A 27318-nucleotide genomic window follows, 5' to 3' on the forward strand; every position below is an offset into this window, starting at 1 on the left:
AAATGTGAGCCACCCGGTAGCACTCACATCAACAGTGATGAAATGCATTGAGAGGGCGGTCATGACTAGACTGAACTCCTGACTCAGCAAGGACCCGGACCCATTGCAATTTGCCTATCGCACAATAGGTCAACAGAAAATTCAATCTCAATGGTTCTCCACACAGCTTCAGACCACCTGGACAATACAAACACCTACGTCAGGATGCTGTTCATCAACTATAGCTCAGCATTTAATACCATCATTCCATAATTCTGATTGAGAAGTTGCAGAACCTGGGCCTCTGTACCTCCCTCTGCAATTGGATCCTCAACTTCCTAACCAGAAGACCACAATCTGAGCGGATTGGTGATAACATATCCTCCTCGCTGACGACCAATGCTGGCGCACCACAGGGGTGTGTGCTTAGCCCACTGCTCTACCCTCTATATACACATGACTGTGTGGCTAGACACAGCTCAAATACCGTCTATAAATTTGCTGACAATACAACCATTGTTGGTAGAATCTCAGGTGGTGACGAGAGGGCGTACTGGAGTGAGATATGCCAACTTGTGGAGTGGTGCCGCAGTCAACATCAGTAAGATGAAAGAGCTGATTGTGGACTACAGGAAGGGTAAGATGAAGGAATACATACCAATCCTCATAGTGGGATCAGAAGTGGAGAGAGTGAGCAGTTTCAATTTCCTGGGTGTCAAGATCTCTGAGGATCTAACCTGGTCCCAACATATCGATGTAGTTATAAAGAAAGCAAGACAGTGGCTATACTTCATTAGCAGTTTGAAGAGATTTTGCATGTCAACAAATACACTCAAAAACTTCTATAGATGTACTGTAAAGAGCATTCTGACAGGCTGCATCAATATCTAGTATGGAGGAGCTACTGTACAGGACCGAAAGAAGCTGCAGAGGGTTGTAAATCTAATCAGCTCCATCTTGGGTACTAGCCTACAAAGTACCTAGGAAATCTTCAAGGAGCAGTGCCTCAGAAAGACAGCGTCCATTATTATGGACCTCCAGCACCCAGGGCGTGCCCTCTTCTCACTGTTACCATCAGGTAGGAGGTACAGAAGCCTAAAGGCACCCACTCAGTGATTCAGGAACAGCTTCTTCTCCTCTGCCATCTAATTCATAAATGGGCATTGAACCTTTCGATACTACCTCACTTTTTTCTTAATGTACAGTAGGTACGTTGCATCCGCAGTTTCTCTGGTTAGCGATTTCTAATTTTTACACATTTTTAAATCTATTTGATATATGTATCCTGTAATCAATGTATTTATTTATTTATTATTATTATTATTTATTTTATCTATTTTTTTTCTCTTCTATATTATGTATTGCATTGAACTGCTGCTGTTAAGTTAAATTACACCTCACATACCGGTGATAATAAACCTGATGCTGATTCTGAGATACAGTAAAAAAAACATGAAGTATTTTTATTTCAATTGAATATCATGTAATATCCTTGTTATCTATTCATATAACACCAGAAAAAAAACATAAAATGTGAAAATTAGGTTAACCATTGATACATATTCTTTTATGATTTTGCAACCACTTCATGGTTTTGTTCTCTGTAATTTTTTCAGGAGCAATGTTCCCCAAATAATTTCAACAGCAGAGAAAATGTAGAATCTCCAGTGAGATTGTTATCATTGTTGTTCTGCGTAATGATGGTTCTTATTCACTCATTCAGCAACTAGTACTCACTGACCCTGTTTCACCTGAAACTGAGCGTCCCTTGAAAAAAGTCGACAGTGAAACTATTATTTGCACTCACTGAGACATGGGACCACATATGACCTCAAGTAAAATATAAATTGTTTTACTAGCTACTTTGTTAGCATATCCTGCCACCTTCAATGGGAGAAGCCACACCAATGGATCAAACTAATCAACAAAACATTTTCTCTGTTGAATTATAGGAAAACAATAGTAATCTTTACAGATATATATGTTATTTAAAATGACAAGCACATAATAGAACACAGAAATATATCATAATTAACATTTGTTTTTCAAAATATCAATGCAGCATGTTCTTTATTGCCAGGAGCGGAGACTATTGAAGGGGAAAATTGTTTCTGAGAGGGAGTTAAGAGTGGAATGTTCTATTCCTACCCTGCAGTTCATGGTAAGGACAAAAACCATTAAGTGATTTATGAAGGGGAGGTGCTCATAAAAGTTAAGGATTGACAACACCAGGCGTGCAAAAGAATTCGACCACACACAAACCCACTGTGTCCATCACTTGCCATTAATTCCAGTGAAGATCACATTAAAAGAATAAATCCTAGAAGGCTTTTAGCAAAACTCTGTAATGTGCTTTGGTTACTCAAGTGAGACGCCTCAAAAAAGTGGCATCCATCATTAAGGACCCCTACCTCCCAGAAGTCTTCCCATTACCATGATCACAGAGGCAGTATGGGAGCCTGAAGGCATGTACTCATTTTAGCAACATCTTCTTCCCTTCTGCCAATATACTGTATATATTTCTTATTGTAACTTATAGTATGTTTTTTGCATTGCACTGCAGAACAACAAATTTCACAACATTTGTCAGTGATAATGAACCTGATTCTGATTGTTGACTCCAACAGAAAAAAAAACAATCAATTAATGTTAAACATAAAGGATTCTGTAGATGCTGGAAATCTAGAGCAATGCACACAAAATGCTGGAGGAATTCAGCAGGTCAGGGAACATCTATGGAAGTGAATAAAGAGTTAATATTTCAGGTTGAGACCCTTCATCAGGACTGGAAAGGAAGGGGAAAGATGACAGAATAAGATGGTGGGAAGAACAAAAAAGAGAAGCTTGAAGCCAGATGGGTGGGGGAGGGAGATGAAGTAGGAAGCTGGGAGGTGACAGGTGGAAAAGGCGAAGGGCTGGAGACGAAGGAATCTGATAGGAGATGAAGGTAGACCATCGGAGAAAGGGAAGGAGGAGGGGCACTGGGGGAGATGATAAGCAGGTAAGGAGAAGAGGTAAGAGGCTAGAGGGGGGAAGTGAAGAAGAGGGAAGGGGGAGTGAAAAAAATTACATAAAGTTGGAGAAACCGATGTTCATGGTATCAGGTTGGAGGCTACCTGGATGGAATATGAAGTGTCACTCCTCCAGCCTGAGAGTGGCCTCATTGTGGCAGAATGGAAGGCCAGGGACCAACATGTTGGAACAGTAATGGGGATTGGAATTGAAATGTTTGGACGCTAGGAAATTCCAATTTTTGAAGATGGAGCCAAGGTGCTCGACAAAGTGGTTCCCCCAATTTACATTTCTATGTTGGGTCTCACCAATGTAGAGGAAGCATAATTAATGTTTTATTCTTGCAATACTACTTATAGTGCAAAGAAGGATGGAATACGTTGGATAAGTTTGAAAAGCTATAGAAATATTAGGTAATAAATTTTGGGTCATCTCATGTGCTCTTCTTGGTGGTGCAACCACAGTTGAATCGGCAGGGGACGCCTCATGCAGGTGTGGAAGTAAGGACTTTAAAAAAGGAACTTGCACAGAATTTTGGCTTTTTTAGGCAGCGCAGTCGCAATTCATTAGCAAGTACAAATAAAAATAAGGCAGGGACAAGTGGAGCGGCTATTGTATGAGTGAGCCAGGGTTAGAATGAGGAGGCTTTGGCTCATGAGGTTTTGGTGAGAACAGGCTTGGGTGAGATAAGTATCCAGTGAGTTTCTTCTTCTTGGTCTTTCTTCATTCTATCTCCATTAGTGCATAGCTAGTGCAGTGAGAATAGCTTCAGGGACTGCATCGTATTCTTTGAGATGTGGGAAATCTGGGAGACCTCCAGCCTTCTGGATAGCCATATCTGCACCAGTGCACCGAGCTGCAGCTCCTCGGCTGAAGTGTTAAGGAATTGGAGCTGCAGCTCCATGGTCTTTGGCTTATATGGGAGACTACAGAAGTGACAGATAGGAACTATAGGGAAGTAGTCACCCATGGGTAGCAGGAGGCAGGGAAGTAGATGACTGTCAGGAGAAGGAAGGGAAATGGATAGCCAGCATAGAGTACCCCTGTGGCTGTTCCCCTCAATAACAGATATACCATTTTAATAGATATTGTTAAGGGAGGCAATCTATGGAGGGAGCGGGGTTGCAGCGACTGGGTCTCTGGCACTGATTCTGGCACTATGGGTTAGAAGGAAAGGAATGCTGTAGTGACGAGGGATTCCACAGTTAGAGGAGTAGCCACACAATTCTGTGAATGCATCGGAGACAACTGAATGGTATGTTTTGCCTCCAAGGTACCAGGGTCAGTGACATCTTGGATTGGGTCTTCAACATTCTAAAGGGGGAAGGTGAACAGCCAGAAGTCCTGGTACATATTGGCACCAATGACATAGGTAGAAAAAGTGAGGAGGCCCTAAAGAGAGAATTTAGGGAGCTAGGTAGAAAACTGAAAAGCAGGACATACAGAGTAGCAATCTCTGGATTTCTGCCTGTGCCACATACCAGTGAGGGTAAGAACAGGATGATTTTCCCGATGAATGTGTGGCCAAGAAACTGGTGCAGTTGGAAGGGTTTCAAATTTCTAGATCATTGGGATCTCTTCCGGGGAAGGTATGACCTGACCAAAAGGGATGGGTTACACCTGCACCCGAGAGGGGAAAATATTCTTGTAGTCAGATGTGCTAGAGAAGTTTTGGAGGATTTAAATTAATTTGGCAGTGTGATGAGAAACAGAGAGATAGAGATGAAGATGGGCTGTTGCTTTACAATAAAGCAAGTGTCTAGTGAGACTGTCAGTATGGACAGGCAGATGATAAAGCAAAATTTCAGGCAGTGGGATGAGTTGCTGTGTAAAGGGACAAAACTGAAGAAAAAAGGCAATGGATACTGGTCTGAAGGCATCATATTTGAATGCACACAGTTTCTGGAATAAGGCAGATGATCTTGCAGTGCAGTTAGAGACTGCCATGTATGACGTTTTGGGCATCACTGAGTTGTGGCTGAAAGACGATTATAGCTAAGAGCTTAATATCCAAGGATACACATTGTACTGAAAGGACTGGCAGGTAGGCAGAGCAAGTGGCGTAGCTGTATTGGTCAAAAAATGAAATCAAATGCTTAGAAAGAGACTATATTGTTACGAGTCACTCCCAACCATTGCAGCATCCAGGATTTAGATGCTCTAACTCTCCGGACTATGGATAGCTTGTGTGGCCCCTTTCAGGGTTCTGGTCAGTCCTGCTAACTGGCAATCAAGTTTTGGTGCCAAGAATTGAGTATGTAAAGAGCATCTAGTAAGCCTACTAGTGATATCGTCTAGCGTTTGTTTTGTGCTCAGTTCTTGATCCAGATTGAAACTGTGTCTCAATCCTTGCTTCAGATGAGTATCTGAGCCCAAATCATCCTCTCCATGGACTCTCGTCCCAGTGCAGTTGTGCCAGTGTGGATCCAATGGGGTACCAGAGTCTCTTGGCTGCTGTCACCAGCCGCAGTGAGAGAACTTCCAGGCAGAACCCGGAGATACATGACCTCCAGGCTGCTGTATACCAGCAATCGCAAGAAGGATGCCAGAGTCGCTCTGCGGAGCCAGTACATCTTCCGACCCAGGAGAGATGTGACGGAGACCCGGGTTCTTGTCAAGGCTTCCTCATTCAATGCTCATTGGTGTTTGAACCCTAGCTACCCTGGTTTCCTTCAGAATGTGGAAAAGTGGCCTTGACGATCTCTCTCCTTACCGTGAGAACTCTCACCTGAGTACTGCGCATTGAGAACGAAGGTCAGAGATCTGCGCGGATTGAAGGAATTCATGGCCACCATGAGAAAGGTGTTTTATCATCCCTCTGGTGCAAATAGAGCCTCGGACATTCTCAAGAAGTTGAATCAGGGAGGTCGGTCAGCATCCGATTATGCTACTGTTCTGAACTTCTGCGCGAGAGAGTGGACAGAACAAGGATGCCTTGGTCATTCTGAATTTTCATGGACTCCGGGACGTACTAAAGGATGTCCTTGCCTTGGGAGAGCCAGCAAAGGACTTGGAGGCCCTCATCGACCAGTCTATCTGCCTTGACAATCGTCTGGCAGAGCGTAAGAGGGACTACATTATGAAACCGAAGACAGTTAGCACAAGCCCAAACTCAATCCATTGTGGTGTCACCCCTTCCCCGACCCCGGATCTCAGACCGTGACCAGTCTCCTGCTTGGGCCCCTGATGAGCCCATGCAGATCGGTTACTCAAGACTTCCGCTGATGAGAGGCCCAGCATTTGATTCAGGGCTGCTGCTATTACTGCGGGGAAGCAGGTCACTTTCGGGCTGAATGTATGAAGCTACAGCTACCTGGAGAATTGCTCAGACTGTCTAGTATCAGAAGGGCTGTGACAGTAGCAGCTACTAGTCCCAATCTCACGGATTCTGATTTCCTGCTGAAGGCAAAGTTCACCTGGGTAAAAATTTAAGGCAGGTGAAGGCTCTTGTGGACCCTGGGGCATGTGACTTAGGAACGTTTGTCAGCCTTCTTACCACTGTGAGAGTTGAGCTAGTCCATGCCCACGACGGTCTTGCATGGCTGCCTGCTAGGATCCAGGCTGATCCAGCAATAGACATGGGTTCTGCCGTTGAGGATCAAGGATCATGTGGAAGACTTTAGATTCTACATCATTGACTCACCACTCATACCCTTGATCCTCGGGTACCCTTGGCTACCCCAGTGTAACCCTTCTGTGGATTGGAGAGAGGGGAGAATCATTGCTTGGTCCAGTGATTGTAAGAAGGTATGTTTGCAGCTGGTGTTCCAACTCGTAGACATTCCTGAGGCCAATAACCAGCAAGGAGCCAGACCTCAGTTCAAGGTAACCCACAGCCTAAGGGATACAGCCACCCAGTCCCAACTAAAGGGAAGACTCGGAGGTTGGTCAAACCACCCCTGCCACCTAAGAAGCCTCAAGAGTCATCCTTGAAGGAGGGTTCAGAGAACTCACAGCACTCAGGTGGGTCAAAGTTCCTTCCATGTACAAGGACTTGGAAGGAGCTTTCTGCAAGGGAAAGGCCTCGGCTCTTCCAACACACCAGCCCTATGACTGTGCTATAGATCTCCTGCCTGATACCTGTTCTCTAACAGGCTGATTATATGCACTCTCAAGTCCAGAGAGAAGCGCAATGGAAGAAAATATAAAGGAAGCTCTTGCTATTGGATTCGTTCAACCCTTCACCTCACCTGCCAAAGCATGCTGCTTCGTCATACAAAAGAAAGATGGAGCCTGCGACCATGTATTGAATATGAAGGATTAAACCACAAAACGTTAAGAATCATTTCCCTCTTCCATTCATGAATACTGTCTTTGAGATTCTCCAACGGTCAAGAGTATTCACTAAGCTAAACATATGGAGTGCGTACAATCTGGTCTCTAAAAGAGAAGGTGATGATAGGGCAGTACAAATACCTGGTTATGTCCTTCTGCCTTACGAAAACCCTAGCAGTTTTTCAGGCCTTGATAAACAACATGCTCTGGGATACTCTGCACAAGTATGCCTTTGTCCAATTGGATGATATCCTTTTGAATTACTGAATTCAGAAATCCTTTCCGAATTACTGAAGCCGAAGCTGCTTTTGCAGAGCTTAAACAACAGTTCACTTCTTCTTGGTTTCTCCGAACCCGGACCTTCCCTTTATCATGGAGATGGATACCTCAGGCATTGGAATAGGTGCAGTGTTGTCTCAACGATCACCTTCGGTTGGTAAACTGCACCCGTGTGCATTCTTCTCCAGGTGGCTATCCCCGGCAGAGAGGAACTATGACATCAGGAATCAGGAGTTTCTCTAGGTTAAGTTAGCTTTGGAGAAATGGCGTCACTAGCTACAGGGGGCAAGAACCCTTTTGTCATCTGGACTGACCACAAGAACCTGGCTTGTATTCAGGAGGCCAAGAGGTTGAATTCCAGGCAGACCGGGCGGTCTTTGTTCTTTAGCTGTTTTAATTTCATCCTGACCTATTGACCGGAGCCAAAGAACCAGAAGTCAGGTATCCTATCCCGCCAGTTTGATGAACTGGAATGAGAGGAACAGCCTACTACCATTTTGCCCAAAGCCAATGTGGTAGCACCAATTCACTGGGGAACCGACGCTTTTGTTCACAAGGCCCAAGTGCAAGTCAAGGTTCCTACTAATGGTCCTCTAGGTTGGCTGTTCATCCCAAGTTCTGTCTGGTCCCAGGTACTACAATGAGGATATTCATCAAGAATGATTGCTCATCCAGGGATTGTCAGGACCCTTGAGTTTATCAATAGAAGGTATGGGTGTCCCAGAATGAGGTTTGGCACTACGTGGAGGCATGCAAGGTGTGCGCCCTGAACAAGGAGCCCTGTACTCCACCTCAAGGGCTCTTCTGTCCCCTACCTGTTCCGGAAAGACCATGGAAGCATGTCTCTGTGGACTTTGTCATGGGTCTTCTGCCATCCAAGGGGAAGATTTTCATCTTGATAATTGTCAATCAGTTTTTGAAAGCCTGCTAGCTCATTGCCTTGGAGAAGCTACTAACTGTGGTGTAGATGGGCAAAGATGTCTTGGATCAGGTCTTCAGGATCCATGGATTCCTAATGGACATTGTTTCAGATCATGGTCCACAATTCACATCACATTTCTGGAGGGTGTTCTATAAGCTGTTTGGGGCAACAACAAGTATTTCCTTTGGGCTTTACCTGCAGTCCAATAACCATATAGGGCGGACCAACTAAGATTTAGAACATACCTTAAGCTGTCGGGCCTCAGAAAGACATGATGAGTGGTGGAGGTGACCATCTGATGTGGGCAGAGGTTGCCCACAACACCTTAGGCATTTGGCGCACAGGATGCTACTATTTGAGTTCCAGTTTGGTTATCCCATGTCTCTCTTTGTGGTCCCTGTAGTGTAGATCTCATCCAATGCTGCAAGCAGAAATGGAGTGGGGCAAGAGATTTTACTGGCCTCTATCTGGAAGGCAGAAACCAAGGCAAACTAAAGGAGAAGATGGAGACACGATTTGCAACCTGAGCAACAGGCCTGGCTGTCCACTCAGATTTGCTTCTCTGGGTGAAGTCTAGAAAGCTGGCATCCAAGTTAATTGGACCCTTCAAAGTCCTGAAGAAAATAAACCCAGTGGCTTACACATTGCAACTCCCCAAGACCCTATAGATCAATCTCACCTTCCATATCTCCAAATTAAAACCTGACTGCACCTGCCCCTTAGCCCCACCACCATCATCCCCACCACCACCCAAGTTTATCGATGGGGGACAGTGAGAAGACTCTTGGACTCATATATTGTTTAGGGTGTTTGGCAATACCTTGTAGACTGGGAAGGATTTGGACTTGAGGAGAGGTGCTAGAAGAGACACCTTGGATCCTTCTCACACCCATGTCCACCATCACTGTCTCTCTTAGTAGCCAGTGCCATCAGGATTCAGCCATAAGAGGGAGGTCCTTTTACAAGACGCTCGCAACTGTGCCAGATTCTGGGATTTAGATGCTCTAATTCTCTAGAGTATAGATAACTGCTGCGGCCCTATTAAGGGTTCAGGTCAGTCCCACTAATTAGCAATCATGTTTTGGTATTTAAATAGCACCTGAACTGAAGTTTGGTGCTCAATTGTAAGCTTACTGGTGAGATTGACTAGCATTTGTTTTGTGCTCAGTTCTTGATCCAGTCTGATACCATGTCATGATCCTTGCTTTGGATACCCCAGCATTTGGGTCCAAACCATCCTCATCAAGGACTTTTATCACAGACATAGGATCAGAAGATTTGGAATACTTGTGGGTAGAATTCAGGCACTACAAGGGTAAAAAGACCCTGTAGGGAGTTGTATACAGGCCTCCAAACAGTAGCCAGGATGTGGGCTACAAATTACAACCAGAGACAGAAAAGTTATGTCAGAAGGGCAATGTCTCTCTAGTCATGGGGGACTTCAATATGCAGGTAAATTGAGAAAATTAGGTTGGGGCTGGATCACAAGAGATTTTGTAGAATGCCTATAACTTGGCTTTCTTAGACCAGTTTGTGGTTGAGCCCACTAGGGTATCAGCTATTTTGGATTGCGTAGTGTAATAAACAGTATTTGATTAGAGAGCTTAAGGTAAAGGAGCCTTTGGGAAGCAGTGATCATAATATGATGGAATTCTCTCTGCAATTTGAGAGGGAGAAGCTAAAGTCGATATTACAGTGGAGTAAGGAGAATTACAGAGGCATGAGAGAAGAGCTTGCCAAGGTTGATTGGAAGGAACACTAGCAGGGATGATGCCAGAGCAGCAATGGCTGGAGATTTGGGGAACAAGTTGGAAGGTGCAGGATAGATACATCCCAAAGAAAACAGATCTGTTGGAATTCTTCGAGGAAATAACAAGCAGAATGGACAAAAGAGAATAAATGGATATTGTACACACGGTGCTGTTTAACAAGATAAGCGCCCATAATATTACAGGAAATATACTAGCATATTGTTGATTGGCAGAAGGCAAAGAATAGGAATAAAGAGAGCCTTTTCTGATTTGCTGCCGGTGATAATGGTGTACCGCAGAGTCAATGTTGGGACTGTTACTTTTTACGTTCTATGTCAATGATTTGGATGATGGAATTGACGGCTTTGCTGTAATGTTTGTAGACAATATGAAAACAGCTGGAGGAGAAAGTAGTTTTGAGGAAGCAGGGAGTTAGTCAGATTAGGAGAAAGGGCAAAGTGGCATATGGAATACAGTGTTGGGAATTGTGTGGTCATGCACTTTGGTAGAAGGAATAAAAGTATAGACTGTTTCCAAAATGGGGTGAAAACTCAAAAACCCGAGGCGCAAGAATCCCCCTTCAGGATTCCCTAAAGGTTTACTTGCAGGATGAGTCTGTGGTGTGAAAAGCAAATGTAATATTGGCATTCATTTTAAGAGGACAAGAATATAAAAGCAAGGATGTAATGGTGAGGCTTTACAAGGCATTTGTGAGACCTCACTTGGAGTATTGTGTGCAGTTTTGGGCTCCTTTTTTAAAAAAGGATGTGCTGACGCTGAGGTTTCAAAGTATGTGCACCAAGAATGAGTCCAGGAATGAAAAGCTTATCGTATGAGGAGCAATTGATGATATGGGAATTTACTCACTGGAATTTAGAAGAATGGGGTGGGGAGATCTCATTGAGCTATCGAATGTTGAAAAGTCTACATAGAGTGGATGTGGAGAGGGTGTTTTCTACCGTGGGGGAGAGATGCCTTGGACCAAACGGCACATCCTCAGAATAGAGGCACATCCATTTAGAATGGAGATGAGAAATTATTTCCTCAGGTAGGGGGTGGATGGTGAATCTATGGAATTTGGTGTCTCAGGTGGCTGTGGAGGCCAGGTCATCAGGTGTAGTTAAGGCAGAGGTTGATAGGTTTTTGACTAGTCAGGGTGTGAAAGGTTATGGGGAGAAGGCAGGAGAATGAGGTTGAGAGGAAAATGGATCAGACATGACGATATGGCGGTGCCGACTTCGTGGGCCAAATAGTCTAATTCTGCTCTTACATCTTATGGTCATCTCCATCAAGGGAACAGATGTAGAAGTTGTCTGGGGCTACAAATACCTGGGAAGTCACCTGGACAATAAACTGGGTTGGCCTAAAAATACGGGAGCTCTGTACAAGAAGAGACAGAGCTGACTGTATTTTCTGAGGAGGCTCCAGTCATTCAATGTCTGCAGTGCTACGCTGCAGATGTTCTACGGCTCAGTGGTGGCCAGCATTCTATTCTTCGCTGTGGTCTGCTGGGGCAGCAGGGTGAGAGCAGCTGATGCCGAGAAGATTGATAAGCTTGTCAGGAAGGCTGGTTCTGTTCTGGTGGGGGAACTGGATTCCCTGATGGTTGTGTCTGAGAGGAGGATGCTGCAGAAGCTACGGAACATTATGGACAATCCCTCACATCCCCTCCATGACATACTGGGCAAACCGAGAAGCATCTTTAGTAAAAGACTGATTCCACCAAGGTACACTACTGAACGTGACAGGAGATCTTTCCTCCCTGTGGCTATAAGACTCTACATCTCCTCCTCCTCAAGTATACCAATATATGGTTTTATTGCACATGTGTATTTTGCACTATTACTTTTTCGTGCACATTTTGTATTTTTTCATACTTCAATGTTTACATCTTGTATTTTAAAGTATATATTTCTAACTGTGCAACCTTGCAACAATAATTTCCTTCAAGATAAATAAAGTTTTGTCTTATCTTATGGTCTTATTTTTATCCCAGTGGTGAATAACTTGACAATATCAAAGGTTTATTTTCTTTCTTTCTTGGACTTATTTACTCTGGTTTAGATAATGGTGAGTATTAACTTGTTATATTCATACTTTAAAGTGCTCAGCTTGACCGGTGGCAGGCAGCATTGTGATGTTTTGAGGAAATGAGGTTTGTTTTTCATCTGAGTTCAGTTAATCATCAGTAACACTGATATTGTCTCAGTTGGATATATAAATGTCTTGTAATAGGAAATGAACAGCTTATTATTGATCATAGAGCTATGATTTTTGTAAAATCCTACCAGGATTATTTCCTTATACACAAGAGAAAATCTGCAGATACTGGGAATCCAAGCAACACCCACAAACTGCTGGAGGAACTCAATCTACGGAAAAGATGCTTCTGGCAAAAACCCTTCAACGGGAATGCTGAAGGGTCTCGGCTTGAAATGTTGACTGTACTCTTTGCCATAGATGCTGCCTTGGGTGCTAAGCTCCTCCTGCAGCTCGTGTGTGTTGCCAGGATCATTTCCTATTTACTACATTAATAATTAAATATTTATATCAGTGCAATTGTAACAGAGAATAAACTGTTTACATAATTTCACCCCTAACACATGACTGAAAATTCGGACAGAGAATTCATCATTAGAGGTAGTGGTGTGTAAAAATTTTGCTCTTAAATTACGGATTAGTTTGTGAACTAGGGTCTGAACAGGTATAGTAAAACAAAGCACTTCTCTTGTTTAAAGTTTAAATCCCAGAATTATCAAAACAAAAATGAAGCTTAAAGGTTTTTATTTGAATATGTGTAACATTGCAATGAAATACAAGTTGACAACATAGACAGCAATAGATGAGTATGATCTAATTGTCATTAAGGAGCTGCCTTTGCAGGAAGACAAGAAATTAGAGTTTGATATTCGAGATTATACACTGTTCCAAAGCAACAGGCCAAAGGTTTCAGAGAATGTAGTGATCATGATATGTTAGAATTCTAGATTCCATTTGTAAGACTCACTGTTCATAATTGTAAAAGTTTCTAAATATGATTACGTTCACCTGTTGATCAGAGCGTGTTTATTTTCAGTTGAATGTAGTATTATTCCATATCTGTACTGATATAGTTTTGGGCACGTAGCCAAGTAGTTAAGGCGTTCATCTAGTGACCTGAAGGTTGCTAGTTCAAGCCTCAGCTGTGGCAGTGTGTTTGTGTCCTTGAGCAAGGCACTTAACTGCACATTGCTCCAGTGTCTGTGCAAGGAGTGGCGCCCCACACAGACTTCCAATCTGCACCTTGTAAGGCATGAAAATGACCGAAGCAGGCCTCTCATGGTCTGAGTCGATGTTCCCTCCCCTGTACTGACATAGAGAAAAGTGTAAGAGTTCCTTCAAGGCAGTAAGCCCTTAAAAGAATCTCTGTCACATGTGTTAAACTGTAGAGTTTTTTAGTATGATTCATGCTTTAGAATGAAACTGGGTGTCAATTGTCACAATAAATAGATATTCTGTATTCCCCATGATGCTCCTAGTCTAAAGTGAACTAATGTAAAACTACACTTGCAGTCTAGTGTACAGCATAAAAGTTGTGTAAGTTTGTCATTAAGGACAATTCAGAGTTACAAGTTTTTGTCTGTCTACAGTTCATTATTGTGTGCAGTGTATTAATTTAACAAAAGCAGCAAGTGTGATATTTTACTGAAATACGAAGATTTTTAGCAGAATGTGTTTAAGCTTTATAGCAATATGGTGTCATGACTTACTTTTGCATGATTTCCCATCACTTCCTAAGCTGTAGCCAGTCCTGCATCGACATGTTTTTGCTTTGTGGCTGCTGCTGAGCAGGCAGATATCAGAGCATCCTCCAGGTTTGCCGTGCAGATCCAGTTCACAAGCATGACTTCTAACTGAGAAAATCAATGAGAGATTTTTTTTTAATGGGCAGTTAAAAAATCAATGGTTTAAGATGGAATGGTAATAATCCTTTGCACTATACGCATAAATATAAACTATAACCAATGTTTCCTTCATATAATGATGATTACTAAAATTTAAGGCACTGTTGAAATGCACGCAATGTTTCTAAAAATTCATACCACTAACAGAAGAAAATGATTTAGTAGCAAATATGACTCCAGAGTGACCAAATCCAGAGTTGTATGTTCAAGGATATTCAATGTTAAGAACAGACAAAAGGTAAAGTAAATAAGCTGGGTAAATGTCTATATTTATGTTTAGTATTGTGCAGACAGAAAGGGTTAATTAACAATTTTATTGCAGAGGGAGTTTCAGGGAATAGTAACCATAGGAATCTCAGATCCCCAGGTTCGGTAATTTGCAGTCTGTTTTGTTGTTTTGAAATAAATTGGAGAACTGCACTGACACCATACTTCACTAAATAGGATGTTGGAAAGATAATAAAGACCATCTTGACCTTATTCCACAGTGCAGGATAGCATTCAGAGATTTCTTTCTGCAACCCAAAAGTCTTTATGATTTTTTGAACCTTCGCTTCAGCTCAAATTCATTTTAAAGTGAGATCACTTCTTCCTCCATCTGTCCTGTTAATTCTTCATTGTAAATGTTCAAGAATAGATTTGTTGCCCAATCTGGAATTTGGATTGGGAAAATATTCTGAAATTTCTCTGACTTGTCTTTATACACTTAACCCAGGTTGGCACAGTCGAGGCAATGGTCATCATCTGGCATTCTTACTTTATCTTCTAACTTGGAGGCACTTGGAAACTGGAAAATGTCACAACAGCTTATGGTACACTTAGATATGGTTAACTTGGACAGAAATGTGGAAACAACTGATTTGACTTTAATAAGATATGCATTTCCTTGCAATCGATGATTTATTTTATTGAACATTGTGAATAATTCTGTTAAATAACCAATGCCATGCCTGATTACTGAATAAAGCATTTTAGTCCTTGAAGAATTTTATCATGTTTCAAAAAGTGCATGAAAGCATCTCAGGCGCTTTCCTTTTGAGAGCCATCTAATGCAACCACAAGTAGTCAAGCTGTTCATCATTCCCCATTCGAAGCTCTCAAAGTAGTTGAGAATTGAGAGCATTGGATGTCATTTAGTTTACTGCTGTGATAACAGTATTGAATGATTTGTGCAGCCAATCACTTAGGTTGTTTTATGACAATATGTTATCGGGAGATTACACAGTGAATGGTAAATGTGTTATGTATTTTTTTTTCAAGAAAGTAATAACCCCACAGTGGTGTCCTATCTGTTGCCCAAGCAAGAGCATTGGTGAGCAGAATGTTCTTCTCATTGAAAGATTGCTCAACTTCCTGAAATCCTGACTCCCACTTCATATCTGTTTCTCATTTCCTAACAAATAACAACTCTTAAACTATGCTTTCATATTTTATGAAGTGAACATAATCAAGAAGCAAAGATTCATTGCTAAGTAAAGTTGACTCATCTAACTGCAGAGCAAATTCTGTTGTTCTAAGTATGTTGTGAAATGTGTCTTTCACATTTTATCTATTTGTCTTTGAACAGAGTTGTCATTGAGAGGAACTGCTTTGATTATTTGGTCTGGTGACTTGGACTCAAAACCTCTTATTCCTGGAAGAATCAGTTCTTCTCCAGTCGTATAGGGCTTTCCAGATGAAATGTTGTATGAGGCACACAAACTATTACTGTTTTGTTTTGAAGTGCTGGTAAACATGTTTTGAAGTGCTTTTTTTGTTTCTAAAAACTTCCATGAAGTGATTGAAGATAAGCCAAATTATTGTTTGCTTTATCAGAGTGCATCCTTCATAAAAGTTCAAGGAGCCTAGATGGTTTCATTGGTCATTTGAAAGAACTTTTTCACACAACACACATTGGCTTCTGTTGATTGTTTGGTGCTGATATAAATCCATATTTCAGACACTGTATACTACACTGTCTACACTTTTTTGTTTGGTCTGCTTCTGCCATTTTTATTATGGATTAGCAACCATGGTCAATTGCCTATTAAGTCCAACCTCAAGCACTGTGACCAAAAAAGGGGAAAGTTATAACATCATAATAGCTCAGGCAAAAACCAACTCTCTGCTTGAAGGTACATAAAGTGGGGCAGTGATATGTTGATTGGGCTGTGGACTAGAGAAACATGGGCAGGACCATTCAAAAGGGCAGATTCTGAACTTTACCTGATTGAATGCCATACCCTAATTCACAGGAACTGTGTCTCTGCATGGTTAGAGAATGGGAATGTTTGAAATTTGTACTAGCTAACAGCATAATGCAGTAGTGAACAGCAATAATGCCTAGAAAGAACGATTTCTTCAGTCCAGATTTCTCATGATACGCCAAATACAAGTACATTGCTTTACAACAATTGTTATGTGCTTTGAACAAAGTCTAAGAGAATGGTGGGTTAGCAAGAGATGAGGTGAATACATGATCATTGTAATTAATTATAAGGCACTGAAGATCAAATGCTTATAATAAGTAATTCAGTTCTCAAATTAAGCTTGTAATCCCTCAGCTGTCCCCCTTACTACTGGGTGATTCCCCACTGCCCCCTTAGAAGCTCCAAAATGCCTGAAATGGGGTGATAAAACCCACTTTGGGAACCATAGCTTACATGATGCATCTACCTGTATACTAACTGCTCCATCCTCTGACCCATCACTCTGGTTCCTGTTCTCCTGCCAAACTATTTTAAATCCTTCCAACAACTCTCACAAATCTGCTGCAAAGTTGTTGGTCCTCAAGTTCAAGTATAATCCATCCCTGAAAGAGATCTCAAGGATTCACAAACCTAAAACCCTGACCCTTGCACCAAATTTTCACCCACAAATTAATCTGCTAATTCATCCTATTCTTACCCTCACCGGTTTTCTTTGCCTTGAAATGACAGCTTTATACATTTACTTTGTTATGTCTCTCCTCTCGCTGTGAAATGGGGACGCCTCTTCTTCCCTTATTAGGGAGACAGAGCCTGTGGTATGTCAAATTACTGCATGAACAATAGCCTTTAGGGTACTGCAAGTCTGTGTCTTTATTAGTGCTTTGCTGCATGCTTGAGTGATTGGTGGGAGGTGCCAATGCTTTTTTGCTGGTGGGGGAGGGGGTCATTGCTTTGCTGCTGCTTGTGCGTGGGAAGAGGGAGTTGGGGAGGCTTTGGGGTTCTAACATTTAACTGTCGTTCATTCTTTGGGGCGCTTCTATGTTTTTGTGGATGTTTGTGAAGAAGAAGAATTTCAGGATGTATATTGTATACATTTCTGTGACATTAAATGTACCTATTGAAACCTATTGATGTATTGTTTCAGTTTGTAAAAACCCAGATATTATTGAGGATTTTCCTCTTTTTGCAATTTTCTTTGGCACTTGTATTTCATTTTAAAGTATTTTTCTCTTTATTCCAACATTTACAAATCATTTTATATTAATATAAATGTTTCTACTTTGTGCTCTGCTCAGTGGGTTTTCAGTCATATGATCTGCTGAGAAGTCATAATATCTTGATGATTCATCCATGTTACAAATCTGTTGAAGACCTTGTCATACTGAAAATCTCCAGTAATAAATATAAGTAATTTCTTAAAAGATCAATAGAAAGCTGTAAACAGAAATCTCTTTCATTGCAGAGCACTGAATATTGGAGTTGCCTAATTCCTTAAAATGATATATGGGACAATAATGTTGTAAAATTTGAAAGAAATCCTAACCCAATGAGTTGATGTATAATAATCATTGATAATTTTATGCAGAAATTCATATAACTATTTAAGACATTCATTCATTTGCTTCCAAGATGTAATTCTGCGACCATTGTCTCTAACATTACTATCAAGCCATTAGTTCATAAGTGGGATTGAAGTCTAACATGAACTGCAGTAAGTAGATGTATTACATTTCTTTTTTTTTGAATGAGTGATATTTTAACAGACTATGTTCTTGACAAGATCTTTCAATAAGTTCACTTAAATGAAAACTCAAATAAGAACTTAAAATAAATAGATTTTAATGCTCATATACACGAAACATAAAAAAAATTAATTTTGCTTAAGAGTTTCTGAACATTTTGTTACCGCTCTTGGAAGAACTACCATAGAGAATTAATAGAGTGATGTGGAACTTGAAAATATATGTTTAAATTGTTCTAAATATAAAAAGTACTGGAAACTTTGAACAAGTCAGTCAGTGGAAAGAGAAGCAGAGTTAACATTTCAGGATTCCCATCGATCAAGGAATTTGAATCTGAGCAAGGATGCTTGAACAAACGATCTTTGACTTGAAATGTCATCTCCAGCATTCAGATTTCAGCATCTGTAGTTCTACTTTGATTTTTAAATTGTCTTAACTGTGTTAATAATTAGATTAGTTGTTGGTATTTTAAAATGTACCAGTGCGAAGCTCAGATATCCCAATGACATCCATTGTGTTTGATTGTTCAGTTAAACATCCCCATGGTTAGAGTTTTGTTTGAATGGACACAACTGTGAGCACAATGGTGGCCCGTTATGAAAGGCCTAAGATACCAATTTAATCCATGATAGCAAAAACTAATCTTCTTTCCCTACCTTCAAAAGTTCAACATCCCTGCATGGATATTAAGATAAGTTTTCGTTTACTCTGAAACATGCTTTGCCAATCAGTTATGAGATTCATAGTTTAGAAGTGGTATTTGATAAAGTCTGACTCCTAAGGATGATCACATTTCATGCAGGCCCTTCAACCTAAGATATTGTGCTGACTTGTATAAACCGACTCAACAATTAAACTAACTCTTCCCTGCTGCACTGCCCATAATCCTTCATTTTTTTCTTACACCCATGTGCCAATCTAAGAATGTGTAAACATCATTGTTGTATCCGCCCTTAGTACCACCCTGGAACTCCCCACTCTGAGTTCAAACCTACATCTGACATCTCTCCTAAACAATCCTTACTCACTTTGAACGTATGTGCTATGGTATTGGCCACTGCCACACTGCGTGAGAAAAACTGCTGACTGTCCACTCTTTCTATGACCCTCATAAACATATAAACTTCTAATATGTACATGTATGTATACAGTACGTGTATATATATCTACATGTACTTATATACTTACTGTACTGTTATCATGTATTGGAACGTCTTGCTGCCGCATAACAATAAATTTCATGACATATGCCAGTGATCGTAAACCTGACTCTGAATCTGCACCCTCACTAAAGCTTCCACATCCATCCTATAAAGAGGCAACCAGAATTGAACACCACACTCCAAGTATGGCCCAACCAGAATTTTTATAGGCTTGTAGCATTACTCAGTCCCCCAAAGAATGAAGGTTGGCAAAAAGTATGCCTTCTTATCCACCCTGTCTACTTGTACAGTATATTGAAAATTTGTACAAATGGAAAATCTCTGGTAATTTTAATAATGTTCAGGATACCACATTCTTTGCCGTAACATGATACAGCCTTTTGCGAAGATGAGTTTTTCCCCGAAACTTTATCTCTAATTTACCCTGTTATTCTTATTCAACAGCATTTACATATATTTTTGAAATTTTGTCCTTTTTTCACAAGTTCCTTTCATAAATGGTTGATCATCCATGTTTTTTTTAAATTGATCACTATTCCAATACTATGCAAAATCACACGAGGCGTCCAGAGACTGGCACAAACATACTAATAGCCCTAAATTTTTGGATACCCTCCTAAAGGCCTTGATGTCAGAGCCATCTCTTACACATTGCTCCAGTCTCCAGATCACTTCCTGCCCAAGATGTAGAACCTGTGGACAACTGTCAGGTTGACAGTTCCACCTACATCACTCTCCCTCAGCAGCACGCTTCTCCATCTCTTCCATCCCTCTCAGCATCAAGACTTCAAACTCTAGATCTTCCTTTCCAACATCACTTCCCTCTCCCCACCATCTCCAAGGGGCTAATCTTTTTTTATGTCAAAAGTTAGGTTGCCACTCACTATGATCATTGTGGCTTTCTTCCAAACCCTTTCAGAACATTCTAAGTTGATTGTGTCCACAAAACTAGTAACCAGTCTCATGATGCAAGCAGTGAAGCATTGATTATTATGGTTAGGTTGAGTGGTTCTCTGATCTTGGCAATTACTTGTAAACGTTTCGTCACCATACAAGAAGATGTCAATGCGCTGTTGAATGTGGTGAGCCCTCCAAATGCTTGGCCTTTGTATACTTTTCAATCAGCTGACTGGATGCCCTTTGAGAAACTCAGTTGTGATATGGGGAGGAAATCTCATCGCTGATTGGCTGTTTGGTGAACTTCATGCCCTGTGGTCTGGAATTTTGCCTGCATCGGCTCATAAATAGGATCGAGGTCGATATGTTTGTTTACAGAATTGTTTGCGGAAAACCATGCTTCTAGGAATTCTCATGCTTGCCGCATTTTCACTTGCACCCAAGTTACACATCTTCCAAATTGTATTTTATTCATAGACTGATAGTATAACTGTGTCAATCAGGAAACTTAACAATATGAGACGCTAACCAGTAAGTGCCATTAGCTAATGCGTAATGACATAGGGCAGGTCATCCTTGCATTTTCTGTTTCTGTCACTGGGGAGTCAAGTATTCTCTGCTGGATGATTGAAGGGATATAATCCTCACATGACCGAAGTACAGCAGTCCTCATCAGAATTTTATTTATCTCATTTTTCACCATTTTTCAACTTCAAACTTATAGAGAGGGTTAATTTTTCACTGCATTCTACACTACAGGGAACCACAGGAATATTTCTAGTGTTCACCTTCCACCAGCCCTAGTACATTTCCCTTGCACTCTGGAACTCACCCCATGCTAACTTCTCACCCACAATAACAAATTCTCTGGGGGCGTAATTTATGTGTTGGCTCTTTGAAATGTTGATGAGAATGAAAGAAATTCTTCTCGAACACTGGGAACATATTCACTATTATATGCCTGAGGTTCAGAGAACTCCATCACTATTGGGAATTAGGTAAAATATTACAAAAAAAACATCCTTTATTTCAGTTCAGCTACACATGCCGAATGTTCTGTAGTCACACTATTAGTGATGGGAATATTTAGTTAGCATATGGAAAACAGGTGAATATATATTACACAGAAGTTCATTCTATTCCTATACGCATATGTAATGGATTTCTTTGATGGAATCTGAATTGATCAGTGCAAATTCATCCCAGAGAGATATGATTGCATTCATTATGAATTGCAAATTCAGTTTGAAACAGAATAATACCATTTTACAGCACTGATGGAGATCATTTGACACGTTATTTCTGTGTTAGATCTCCAAGAAAGCTAAATTTACATTCTCTACTAGTTCTGTGAATCATTTTAACTGAAAAAAAATCCTTCGCCTATTTTAGCAACACACACAAAATGCTGGTGGAACGCAGCAGGCCAGGAAACATCTATAGGAAGAAGTACAGCTGACCTTTTGGGCTGAGACCCTTTGTCAGGATTAACTGAAAGGAGAGATAGTAAGAGATTTGAAATGGGACGGGGAGGTGGAGATCTGAAATGATAGGAGAAGACAGGAGGGGGAGGGAAGAAGCTAAGAGCTGGAAAGTTGATTGGCAAAAGGGATACAGAGCTGAAGAGGGGAGGGGATCATGGGACAGGAGACCTGGGGAGAAAGAAAGGGGGAAGGAGTGGAGCACCAGATGAAGATGGAGAGCAGGCAAGGAGTTATTGTGAGAGGGTGAGAGAGAAAAAAGAGAGAGGAAAAAAGGGAAAAATAAATAAATGAAAAAACAAACAAACACATAAATCAATCAATCAATAAATAAATATATATATAATAGATAAGGGATGGTGTAAGAAGGGGAGGAGGGGCATTAATGGAAGTTAGAGAAATCAATGTTCATACCATCAGGTTGGAAGCTACCCAGAGGGAATAAAAGGTGTTGTTCCTCCAACCTGAGTGTGACTTCATCTTCACAGTAGAGGAGGCCATGGACATACTAGAATATGAATGGGATGTGGATTTAAAATGCGTGGCCACTGGGAGATCCTGCTTTCTCTGGTGGACAGAGACCCATTTTATCCTGTTTCTTTATAAAAGTTTCAATTTTACTTTCACTTCTCATTCGTTTGGTGATGAATTTGAGTTAAAGATTCCAGCACACAACTTTCTAGCCTATTGCAAAAACGTTACCTGGAATTACCTTTACAAAACCTTTCAATATTTTCAACATTTCCACTATATACTGTGACAGGGTCCTCAATTATCCATATGAACTGTGCATTTAAAAAGAGAGAGAGAGAGAGGTGTCCAACATAGACACCTTGTTATTGAGAGAGAGAGAGACAAAGACTGCTTTGAGATGGTGTTATGGTAGCTCTGCAGCATGTTTACACTTTTGCAAGGACACTGTCAACTCCTGTGTTCTTACAGAGTGAGAGGGGAGGAGCTACTTGATGGACAGCTGGTGTTCAGTACAACAGTATTTAAACCAGCATAGTTGATTGTTTCACAGGACACACAGACGCACAAGGGTGTAGTGAAGTTACCACTATCCTGTCCAGGTGCCCATGAGTGTGGGACTGAGGATCGATTCGGAAGGATAGATCTGTGATTATTAGTGCATGAAAGAGCAAGCTTGTAGAGTCTACCAGTGTGTCTAACCATTACCTGGGTTGGTAGACTATCACTCGAAGACGGTGTTCTTAAGTTGGTCAAGTTTGGTTAACTTGGAAGTTTTGGAAGACAACGGGAAGATCGACGGCATCAGCTCACCTGAAGAACTAAACACCTCTCTCTCTCCAACACTGCTCAACTAAATACCACGAACTGAACTGAATTTAACTCATCATCGTAAGACTGTATCCATTTGCCCCTAGGCTTGAAGAAGCTTGGTTTCTATATTTCCACACATATATATATATAATCTTTGCTAACCTGTTTGACATATCTAAACTTACATTACTGTATTGCATAATTACTAGCAAATAGTATTAGTTAATAGCAATAACAGACTCCAAAGTGTTTTCCATTTCTGCTGGTTCTTTAACCCGTCACGGGGTATGTGACAAAATTGGAGCCTGCGTCTGGGAAATGAACAGATTGGTGGGAGCCATTCTAAAAAATTTGTGGGCCTTGCTTGAATTTGATTTAGGGAAAATCCCTTTTGATTTGGTTGTGTGGAAAACCAGCAGAAATGGATGTTGAAAAATTTCTGGGATCGCCAACCTCTGAGGCACTAGAGGATGCTAGAAGGTTTGAGCTGTTGAGAATTGGTAAAAAGTTGAAACTTACAAAGATGAAGTCAACCACGAGGGGGTCGCAGATGCAGAGAATAATAGCCGAATATTATGTATCTAAGGGTGTGTTTAAAGTGGAGGAGTTGGTTTTGTTTCCTGAAAGTAAACCTAGCGGGTTTGAGTACCAGTATCAGATGGAAAGATTAAGGATCGAAGGTGAGGAGAAGCGAAGACAGCAACAGCTCAAGTTTGAGTTACAGGTAAAACAGCTCGAGGCTGAGGAGGCAGACAAGCAGAGGCGGTTTGAGCTGGAAAAGATAGAGAAATTGCAACAAAGAGGTTTAGTGTTAGACCTTGCTGATTTTTACAGCTCAGAAGATCTGGTTTTGATTGAAAAATTTAAGAGTTGTGTTCCCGATGATGTAAGGGCATACTTAGATGAAAAGGATTCCACCACCCTGCGGGGGTCTGCTAAGACAGCAGACGAGATTGTTTTAACAAGGTTGAGTTTACTCCAAATGAGAGTTTGCCAGAGAGTAGCTGGGAGGTTCGGGATGACCTTGAATTTGAGACTGGGACAAGTGATAAAAGCTCAGAAGGGGCAGCTGTCCCAATTGCCTGTGTTCAGGTTGTTGAAGTGCCTGTGGATTCACAGGGTACTGAACCTTGTGTTGAACCTCAGTTCAGTTCTGAGGTGTCTGACTCGATTGGAAAGGAATGCAGTTCTTTTGTGTCAGATGGTTTTGGTTCAGTGGATAAGGGGTTAACCTTGGTGCCAGTGGAAATTAAGGATTCTCAGTCACTTGTATTACACAGTGTTCTAAAAGTTAGTGATGAGATGATTGTTGGTCAGGTAAATGTTACTGAAGATATTGAGGTAAGTGTTGTTTCTGGACATTTGAATAAAATACTTGTGAAGGTTGGATTAGTTTTGTGACCTTTGACCCTGCTTGCAGGACAAGGGCCTGCTGAAGAAGTATGTACCACTCCGTTGAATTTTGTTTTAACATTTGGATGTAAACACCTTCAAGGTTATGATGTTGTTCACGATTGTGATGTGGAGAAGAAGAAAGATTATTGTGGTTTTGAGAGGCCTTCTAAAGAAGTTACTATGGAGACAAATTAGGATAAAGGTTGTAGGAATTAAATAAATGGATTGTTTGGCTTTTTTCACAATATACACGTGGATTTTGTAAGTCTGGTGATAGTGCTGAGTGTACGAGTAAACACTGGGGGGAGGTTGACACCTATTCAAGGTAATGTTGATCCAGCAGTTCAGCTAATGAGCAAAGCTGCTGCTAATGATCCACACAGAAAGACTGAAGTTTATCCCACATGCGCAGTTACTCGAAGCGTGTTTAGAAAGTCTGCTGAGGCCCATGGTAGCAAAGCCAGGGGTTTAATTCATGATGATTTATCAGAGAAGTTTCTACCTTCCCTATTCCAGCAAGACTTAGAGGGTAGTAAAGCTGAAGAGAGTAAGGTGTATAAAAAAAAATTGTTCTTATCTAGAAATGAGTTTATGGAGGAACAGAAATGAGATTCTGAAATTGCTGTTTTAAATGAGACAGCTCTCACAGAAGGGGGTACTACGTTAAAGATGGGGTGTTAATGAGGAAGTGGAGACCAGCCGCTGTGCCTGAAAGTGAGGATTGGGCTATTGTCCACCAGGTAGTGGTTCCGAAAATTTACAGGGCTGAGATTTTAAACATGGCTGATAGTATGCCTTTAGGTGGACATTTTGGAGTAAAGAAGACAGTGCACAGGATTATGAAGGAATTCTACTGGCCTAATTTAAGAAAGGATTTTGTGAATTTTTACAGGACTTGCCATACCTGCCAGAGTATGGGGAAACCTAATCAGGTTATTCAAGTAGCACCACTTAAACTGATACCTGCTTTTGGTGAACCCTTTTCTAGGGTCATAGTGGATTGTGTTGGCCCATTGCCAAAGGCTACAGCTGGTCATCAGTACTTGTTAACAATTATATGTGCTGAGTCTAGGTTTCCTGAAGCCATGCCTCTCGGAAACATCCAGGCCAAGACTGTGGTAAAAGCATTCAGTAAGTATTTCACACTGGTAGGTCTGCTGAAAAAAATGTAGTTTGACCCGGGTAGTAACTTTACTTCGAGAACATTCCAGCAAATAGTTTCTGAGATGGGAGCTAAGCACATTGTGTCATCTGCATATCACCCAGAATCCGAGGGAGCCTGGGAACGGTTCCACTCCACTTTTAATACCATGATTAAAACATATTGTGTGGGAAATGGAAAAAAACTGGGATGAGGGGGTTCCCCTACTCTTTTTTGCTGTTGGAGATTCGATTCAAAAATCATTGGTCTATTTGAACCTGTTTTCGATTACAGGCCCAAAAGACCTTTGACCCTATTCAGAGAGCAGTGGTCTAATCCAAAAGTGTGTGTCAGTGTGTTAAATTATGTTTTGAAATTCTGAAAAAGGCTTAACAAGGCTTGTGACCTTACAAAGCGGAGATTGCAGAATGTTCAAATTAAAATGGAACATTGGTTTGATAGGACAGAACCTGTGGGTACTGTTAGGAAAACAAATGGAGTTGTGAAGGCTGGTTCCGAGATACCAGATAATTTTAATGTATTCAGTGTAGTCTCCACAAAGCTCGGAAATACTATTGTTTTGAAAAATATTATTAACAAGGTCCGTCAATTGGAGCCTACACTGCAAAAACCAATTGAAAGCATTAATTAGAAAGCATAAAGATTTATTTCATGACATTCCAAGACGGTGTACAGCTGCAGTACATGATGTCATTGTGAGTTCAGCCCAGCTGATCAAAGAGCATCCTTACAGAATGAATCTAAAGGAAAGTAAAATGGTTGAACAAGAAATTGGAAACAAGAAAGAACAAGGAAAGAGAATGGATGACTGTATTGATAAAGTGGGAAAGGCTAAATACCTTACAAAGATTGACCTTTTAAAAAGATATTGGGGTGTTCCTATAACAGAGGTGGCTAAAGAAATATCAGCATTAGTGACACCATCTAGACTGTATGAATATAATGTTTTACCCTTCCGGATGAAAAATGCTCCAGGGATATTTCAAAGAATGATCAACTCTGTGATTAGAGGTTCAGAAAACACAGGAGATATATCGATGATTTAGTGGTCTGGAATGACACGTGGGAAGAGCATATTGCAGCAGTAGAAAAACTGTTTGAAAGGCTGTCCCAGGCCAATCTTACTGTGAACCTCGATAAAAGTGAGTTTGGCCATGCCACAGTTACATATCTGGGCAATGTAGTGGGCCAGGGCCAACTGGCTCCTGTGCAGTCCAAGGTTCAAGCTATTGCTGAGGTTCCCGTTCCGACTGGCAAGAAAGCTTTTAGAAGGGTTTTAGGAATGGTTGGATATTATCGAAAGTTTTGTAAGAACTTTGTAGTTATCGCTCTCCGCCTAACAAAATAACTAGGGAAGAATGAAAGATCTGTATGGAGTGATCTTTGCCAGGAGACATTTGAATGCCTGAAAACAATCCTGTGTTATCATCTTGTGCTCAAAGCACCTGATTTTTCAAAACCATTCTCTATAGCAACAGACGTTAGTGATAAAGCTGCTGGAGCAGTACTGTTGCAGAAGGGTGTGGATGACATTGAACACCCCGTAGCTTATTTCTCAAAGAAATTTAATGTGCACCTGAAAAATTACTCTTCTGTTGAAAGGGAGTTGCTATCACTTATTCTGGCTTTACAACATTTTGAAGTCTATGTTTGTTCTGCCCAGAAACCACTTGTGGTTTACACAGACCATAATCTATTGGTGTTTCTAAGATGAAGGATAAGAATAGAAGGTTATTAAACTGGAGTTTGATATTGCAAGCATATGACCTAAAAATGAAACATGTGAAAGGTACTGACAATATTATTGCTGCTTGTTTACCCAAATGTTAAGTTAGAAATTGTA

At 41.0% G+C, this 27318-nt stretch overlaps 1 protein-coding gene across 1 annotated transcript in view; it reads right to left on the minus strand.

Annotated features, from left to right (window-relative positions):
- Nucleotides 1–27318, minus strand: part of LOC140197951 (low-density lipoprotein receptor-related protein 1-like) — a 2495129-nt gene that overhangs the window by 1424959 nt on the left and 1042852 nt on the right. Inside the window, exon 10 of the mRNA XM_072258609.1 lies at nucleotides 13968–14111. Coding sequence (XP_072114710.1) covers nucleotides 13968–14111 — 144 coding nt within the window. The remainder of the gene's footprint in view (nucleotides 1–13967; nucleotides 14112–27318) is intronic.

The sequence above is a fragment of the Mobula birostris genome, chromosome 5, assembly GCF_030028105.1.
Source record: "Mobula birostris isolate sMobBir1 chromosome 5, sMobBir1.hap1, whole genome shotgun sequence".
Lineage (NCBI taxonomy): Eukaryota > Metazoa > Chordata > Chondrichthyes > Myliobatiformes > Myliobatidae > Mobula > Mobula birostris.